The following is a 6,850-nucleotide window of genomic DNA, read 5'->3' as shown; positions in this document are numbered from 1 at the left end:
CGTGTTGTCACGAGACGTGTTGTCACGAGACGTGTTGTCACGAGACGTGTTGTCACGAGACGTGTTGTCAAGAGACGTGTTGTCAAGAGACGTGTTGTCACTACCTTGGTTGTCAAGAGACGTGTTGTCAAGAGACGTGTTGTCAAGAGACGTGTTGTCAAGAGACGTGTTGTCACTAACTTGGTTGTCAAGAGACGTGTTGTCACTAACTTGGTTGTCAAGAGACGTGTTGTCAAGAGACGTGTTGTCAAGAGACGTGTTGTCACTAACTTGGTTGTCAAGAGACGTGTTGTCAAGAGACGTGTTGTCAAGAGACGTGTTGTCAAGAGACGTGTTGTCAAGAGACGTGTTGTCACTAACTTGGTTGTCAAGAGACGTGTTGTCACTAACTTGGTTGTCAAGAGACGTGTTGTCACTAACTTGGTTGTCAGGAGACGTGTTGTCACTAACTTGGTTGTCAGGAGACGTGTTGTCACTAACTTGGTTGTCAGGAGACGTGTTGTCAAGAGACGTGTTGTCAAGAGACGTGTTGTCACTAACTTGGTTGTCAAGAGACGTGTTGTCACTAACTTGGTTGTCAGGAGACGTGTTGTCACTAACTTGGTTGTCAGGAGACGTGTTGTCAAGAGACGTGTTGTCAAGAGACGTGTTGTCACTAACTTGGTTGTCAAGAGACGTGTTGTCACTAACTTGGTTGTCAGGAGACGTGTTGTCACTAACTTGGTTGTCAAGAGACGTGTTGTCACTAACTTGGTTGTCAAGAGACGTGTTGTCACTAACTTGGTTGTCAGGAGACGTGTTGTCACTAACTTGGTTGTCAGGAGACGTGTTGTCAAGAGACGTGTTGTCAAGAGACGTGTTGTCACTAACTTGGTTGTCAAGAGACGTGTTGTCACTAACTTGGTTGTCAGGAGACGTGTTGTCACTAACTTGGTTGTCAGGAGACGTGTTGTCACTAACTTGGTTGTCAGGAGACGTGTTGTCACTAACTTGGTTGTCAAGAGACGTGTTGTCACTAACTTGGTTGTCAAGAGACGTGTTGTCACTAACTTGGTTGTCAGGAGACGTGTTGTCACTAACTTGGTTGTCAAGAGACGTGTTGTCACTAACTTGGTTGTCAAGAGACGTGTTGTCACTAACTTGGTTGTCAAGAGACGTGTTGTCAAGAGACGTGTTGTCACTAACTTGGTTGTCAAGAGACGTGTTGTCAAGAGACGTGTTGTCAAGAGACGTGTTGTCAAGAGACGTGTTGTCAAGAGACGTGTTGTCAAGAGACGTGTTGTCAAGAGACGTGTTGTCAAGAGACGTGTTGTCACTAACTTGGTTGTCAAGAGACGTGTTGTCAAGAGACGTGTTGTCAAGAGACGTGTTGTCACTAACTTGGTTGTCAAGAGACGTGTTGTCAAGAGACGTGTTGTCACTAACTTGGTTGTCAAGAGACGTGTTGTCAAGAGACGTGTTGTCAAGAGACGTGTTGTCACTAACTTGGTTGTCAAGAGACGTGTTGTCACTAACTTGGTTGTCAAGAGACGTGTTGTCACTAACTTGGTTGTCAAGAGACGTGTTGTCACTAACTTGGTTGTCAGGAGACGTGTTGTCACTAACTTGGTTGTCAGGAGACGTGTTGTCACTAACTTGGTTGTCAGGAGACGTGTTGTCACTAACTTGGTTGTCAGGAGACGTGTTGTCACTAACTTGGTTGTCAGGAGACGTGTTGTCACGAGACGTGTTGTCAAGAGACGTGTTGTCACTAACTTGGTTGTCAAGAGACGTGTTGTCACTAACTTGGTTGTCAAGAGACGTGTTGTCACTAACTTGGTTGTCAAGAGACGTGTTGTCAAGAGACGTGTTGTCACTAACTTGGTTGTCAAGAGACGTGTTGTCAAGAGACGTGTTGTCACTAACTTGGTTGTCAAGAGACGTGTTGTCACTAACTTGGTTGTCAGGAGACGTGTTGTCAAGAGACGTGTTGTCAAGAGACGTGTTGTCACTAACTTGGTTGTCAAGAGACGTGTTGTCAAGAGACGTGTTGTCAAGAGACGTGTTGTCAAGAGACGTGTTGTCACTAACTTGGTTGTCAAGAGACGTGTTGTCAAGAGACGTGTTGTCAAGAGACGTGTTGTCAAGAGACGTGTTGTCACTAACTTGGTTGTCAAGAGACGTGTTGTCAAGAGACGTGTTGTCAAGAGACGTGTTGTCAAGAGACGTGTTGTCACTAACTTGGTTGTCAAGAGACGTGTTGTCACTAACTTGGTTGTCAAGAGACGTGTTGTCAAGAGACGTGTTGTCACTAACTTGGTTGTCAAGAGACGTGTTGTCACTAACTTGGTTGTCAGGAGACGTGTTGTCACGAACTTGGTTGTCAGGAGACGTGTTGTCACGAACTTGGTTGTCAAGAGACGTGTTGTCACGAACTTGGTTGTCAAGAGACGTGTTGTCACGAACTTGGTTGTCAAGGGACGTGTTGTCACGAACTTGGTTGTCAAGGGACGTGTTGTCACTAACTTGGTTGTCAAGGGACGTGTTGGAAATTTCTAGGTTGTCAAGGGACGTGTTGGAAATTTCTAGGTTGTCAAGGGACGTGTTGGAAATTTCTAGGTTGTCAAGGGACGTGTTGTCAAGGGACGTGTTGTCAAGGGACGTGTTGTAACTAACCATCTTGCAAAGAAACGTGCTGTATAGAAACGTTTTGGAAATAACTAGGTTGTAAGGAACGTGTTGTAAATATCTAGGTTTTAAAGAAACGTGTGTGAAATATCTAGGTTTTAAAGAAACGTGTGTGAAATATCTAGGTTTTAAAGAAACGTGTGTGAAATATCTAGGTTTTAAAGAAACGTGTTGTAAAGAGCTAGGTTGTGAAAACACGTGTTGTAAAGAAACGTATTGTTAAAGAGATGCATTGTAAATAACTAGGTTGTAAAGAAACGTGTTGTAACTAACTAGCTTGTAAAGAAATGTGCTGTAAAGAAACATGTTGTAAATATCTAGGTTTTAAAGGGACGTGTTGTCAAGGGACGTGTTGTCAAGGGACGTGTTGTAACTAACTAGCTTGTAAAGAAACGTGCTGTATAGAAACATTTTGGAAATAACTAGGTTTTAAGGAAACGCGTTGGAAATATCTAGGTTTTAAAGAATCGTGTTGGAAATAACTAGGTTGTAAAGAAACGTGTTGTAAAGAGCTAGGTTGTGAAAACACGTATTGTAAAGAAACGTATTGTTAAAGAGATGTGTTGTAAATAACTAGGTTGTAAGGAAACGTGTTGTAAATAACTAGGTTGTAAAGACACGTGCTGTAACTAATTAGTTTGTAAAGACACGTGCTGTAACTAACTAGCTTGTAAAGAAACGTGTTGTAACTAACTAGCTTGTAAAGAAACGTGTTGTAACTAACTAGCTTGTAAAGAAACGTGTTGTAAGGAGCTAGGTTGTGAAGACACGTGTTGTAAAGAAAGGTGCTGTAAAGAAAGGTGTTGTAAGGAAAGGTGTTGTAAGGAAAGGTGTTCTAAGGAAAGGTGTTGTAAAGAAATGTGCTGTAAAGAAAGGTGTTGTAAGGAAAGGTGTTCTAAGGAAAGGTGTTGTAAAGAAATGTGCTGTAAAGAAAGGTGTTGTAAGGAAAGGTGTTCTAAGGAAAGGTGTTGTAAAGAAAGGTGTTGTAAGGAAAGGTGTTGTAAGGAAAGGTGTTGTAAGGAAAGGTGTTGTAAAGAAATGTGCTGTAAAGAAAGGTGTTGTAAGGAAAGGTGTTCTAAGGAAAGGTGTTGTAAAGAAATGTGCTGTAAAGAAAGGTGTTGTAAGGAAAGGTGTTGTAAGGAAAGGTGTTGTAAAGAAATGTGCTGTAAAGAAAGGTGTTGTAAGGAAAGGTGTTATAAGGAAAGGTGTTGTAAAGACATGTGCTGTAAAGAAAGGTGTTGTAAGGAAAGGTGTTATAAGGAAAGGTGTTGTAAAGACATGTGCTGTAAAGAAAGGTGTTGTAAGGAAAGGTGTTATAAGGAAAGGTGTTATAAGGAAAGGTGTTGTAAAGAAATGTGCTGTAAAGAAAGGTGTTGTAAGGAAAGGTGTTATAAGGAAAGGTGTTGTAAAGAAAGGTGTTGTAAGGAAAGGTGTTGTAAAGAAATGTGCTGTAAAGAAAGGTGTTGTAAGGAAAGGTGTTGTAAAGAAATGTGCTGTAAGGAAAGGTGTTGTAAAGAAATGTGCTGTAAAGAAAGGTGTTGTAAAGAAATGTGCTGTAAGGAAAGGTGTTGTAAAGAAATGTGCTGTAAGGAAAGGTGTTGTAAAGAAATGTGCTGTAAAGAAAGGTGTTGTAAAGAAATGTGCTGTAAGGAAAGGTGTTGTAAAGAAATGTGCTGTAAGGAAAGGTGTTGTAAAGAAAGGTGTTGTAAGGAAAGGTGTTGTAAGGAAAGGTGTTGTAAGGAAAGGTGTTGTAAGGAAAGGTGTTGTAAGGAAAGGTGTTGTAAGGAAAGGTGTTGTAAGGAAAGGTGTTGTAAGGAAAGGTGTTGTAAGGAAAGGTGTTGTAAGGAAAGGTGTTGTAAGGAAAGGTGTTGTAAGGAAAGGTGTTGTAAGGAAAGGTGTTGTAAGGAAAGGTGTTGTAAGGAAAGGTGTTGTAAGGAAAGGTGTTGTAAGGAAAGGTGTTGTAAGGAAAGGTGTTGTAAGGAAAGGTGTTGTAAGGAAAGGTGTTGTAAGGAAAGGTGTTGTAAGGAAAGGTGTTGTAAGGAAAGGTGTTGTAAGGAAAGGTGTTGTAAGGAAAGGTGTTGTAAGGAAAGGTGTTGTAAGGAAAGGTGTTGTAAGGAAAGGTGTTGTCAGGAAAGGTGTTGTCAGGAAAGGTGTTGTAAGGAAAGGTGTTGTCACTAACTTGGTTGTCAAGAGACGTGTTGTCACTAACTTGGTTGTCAAGAGACGTGTTGTCACTAACTTGGTTGTCAAGAGACGTGTTGTCACTAACTTGGTTGTCAAGAGACGTGTTGTCACTAACTTGGTTGTCAAGAGACGTGTTGTCACTAACTTGGTTGTCAAGAGACGTGTTGTCAAGAGACGTGCTGTAAGGAAAGGTGATGTAAGGAAATGTGCTGTAAAGAATGGTGTTGTCAGGAGACGTGTAATCAAGAGACGTGTTGTAACTAACTTGGTTGTCAAGAGACGTGTTGGAAATGACTTGGTTGTCAAGAGACGTGTTGGAAATGACTAGGTTGTAAAGGGACGTGTTGGAAATGACTAGGTTGTAAAGGGACGTGTTGGAAATGACTAGGTTGTAAAGGGACGTGTTGGAAATGACTAGGTTGTCAAGGGACGTGTTGGAAATGACTAGGTTGTCAAGGGACGTGTTGTCAAGGGATGTATTGTAAATATCTAGGTTTTAAAGGGACGTGTTGTAACTAACCATCTTGCAAAGAAACGTGCTGTATAGAAACGTTTTGGAAATAACTAGGTTTTAAGGAAACGTGTTGGAAATATCTAGGTTTTAAAGAAACGTGTTGGAAATATCTAGGTTTTAAAGAAACGTGTTGTAAAGAGCTAGGTTGTGAAAACACGTGTTGTAAAGAAACGTATTGTTAAAGAGATGCATTGTAAATAACTAGGTTGTAAAGAAACGTGTTGTAAATAACTAGGTTGTAAAGAAACGTGTTGTAAATAACTAGGTTGTAAAGAAACGTGTTGTAACTAACTAGGTTGTAAAGAAACGTGTTGTAACTAACTAGCTTGTAAAGAAACGTGTTGTTACTAACTAGCTTGTAAAGAAATGTGCTGTAAAGAAACGTGTTGTAAATAACTAGGTTGTGAAGACACGTGTTGAAACTAACTAGGTTGTAAAGAAACGTGTTGTTAAAGAGACGTCTTGTAAATAAGTAGGTTGTAAAGAAGAGTTTTGTAAAGAGACTTGTTGTGAAGAAACTTTAGGGTTGCTCCTCTAAAACTGTATTGAAAAACGGTATTGTAGATCTTTAGAGTTGCTGCTGTAAAACTGTGTTGTAAAACGGTATCGCAAAACTATTATAAAACTTTGTAGTTGCCGTTGTAAATCTGTGTTGTAAACAATTATGTTGTAAAAAACTGTGGTGTAAATAACTAGGATGTAAAGAAAGGTGTTGTAAGGAGACGTGTTGTAAGGAGACGTGTTGTAAGGAGACGTGTTGTAAGGAGACGTGTTGTAAGGAGACGTGTTGTAAGGAGACGTGTTGTAAGGAGACGTGTTGTAAGGAGACGTGTTGTAAGGAGACGTGTTGTAAAGGGCTAGGTTGTGAAGGCACGTGTTGTGAAGGCACGTGTTGTGAAGGCACGTGTTGTAACTAGGTTGTAAAGAAAAGTGTTGTAACTAAGTTGGTTGTAAAGACACGTAACTAATTAGCTTGTAAAGAAACGTGTTGGAAATAACTAGGTTGTAAAGAAACGTGCTGATAACTAACTAGGTTGTAAAGAAACGTGTTGTAACTAACTAGCTTGTAAGGAAACGTGTTGTAAAGACGTGTTGTAAAGAGCTAGGTTGTGAAGACACGTGTTGTAAAGAAAAGTGTTGTAACTAACTAGGTTTTAAAGAGACGTGTTGTAAAGGGGCGTGCTTGTTGTAAAGGGTCGTGTTGTAAAGGGGCGTGTTTGTTGTAAAGGGGCGTGTTGTAACTAACTAGGTTGCAAAGGAACGTGTTGCAAAGGAACGTGTTGTAAAGGAACGTGTAGTAAATAACTGGGTTGTAAAGATTTGTGTTGTAAAGAATTGTGTTGTAAATATATAGGTTTTAAAGGGACGTGTTGTCAAGGGACGTGTTGTCAAGGGACGTGTTGTCAAGGGACGTGTTGTCAAGGGACGTGTTGTAAATAAATGGCTTGTAAAGAAACGTGTTGTAAATAAATGGCTTGTAAAGAA

General features: G+C 40.5%; 1 protein-coding gene across 1 annotated transcript; it reads left to right on the top strand.

Moving 5' to 3' along the window:
* Positions 1 to 4,089: 4,089 nt before the first annotated feature.
* LOC128147282 (keratin-associated protein 5-4-like) lies at positions 4,090 to 6,282 on the top strand (the record flags this gene model as incomplete). The annotated part of the gene is made up of 3 exons (XM_052799740.1): positions 4,090 to 4,143; positions 5,534 to 5,537; positions 6,062 to 6,282. Coding segments are annotated over 3 exons (279 nt in total), but the record flags the coding sequence as incomplete, so codon positions are not given.
* Between the last annotated feature and the right edge of the window lie 568 nt (positions 6,283 to 6,850).

This window comes from Harpia harpyja, chromosome 10, assembly GCF_026419915.1.
Source record: "Harpia harpyja isolate bHarHar1 chromosome 10, bHarHar1 primary haplotype, whole genome shotgun sequence".
In the NCBI taxonomy this organism is placed as follows: domain Eukaryota; kingdom Metazoa; phylum Chordata; class Aves; order Accipitriformes; family Accipitridae; genus Harpia; species Harpia harpyja.
The sequence above is the reverse complement of the archived record's forward strand: the minus strand, read 5'-3'. Positions and strand labels throughout refer to the sequence as shown.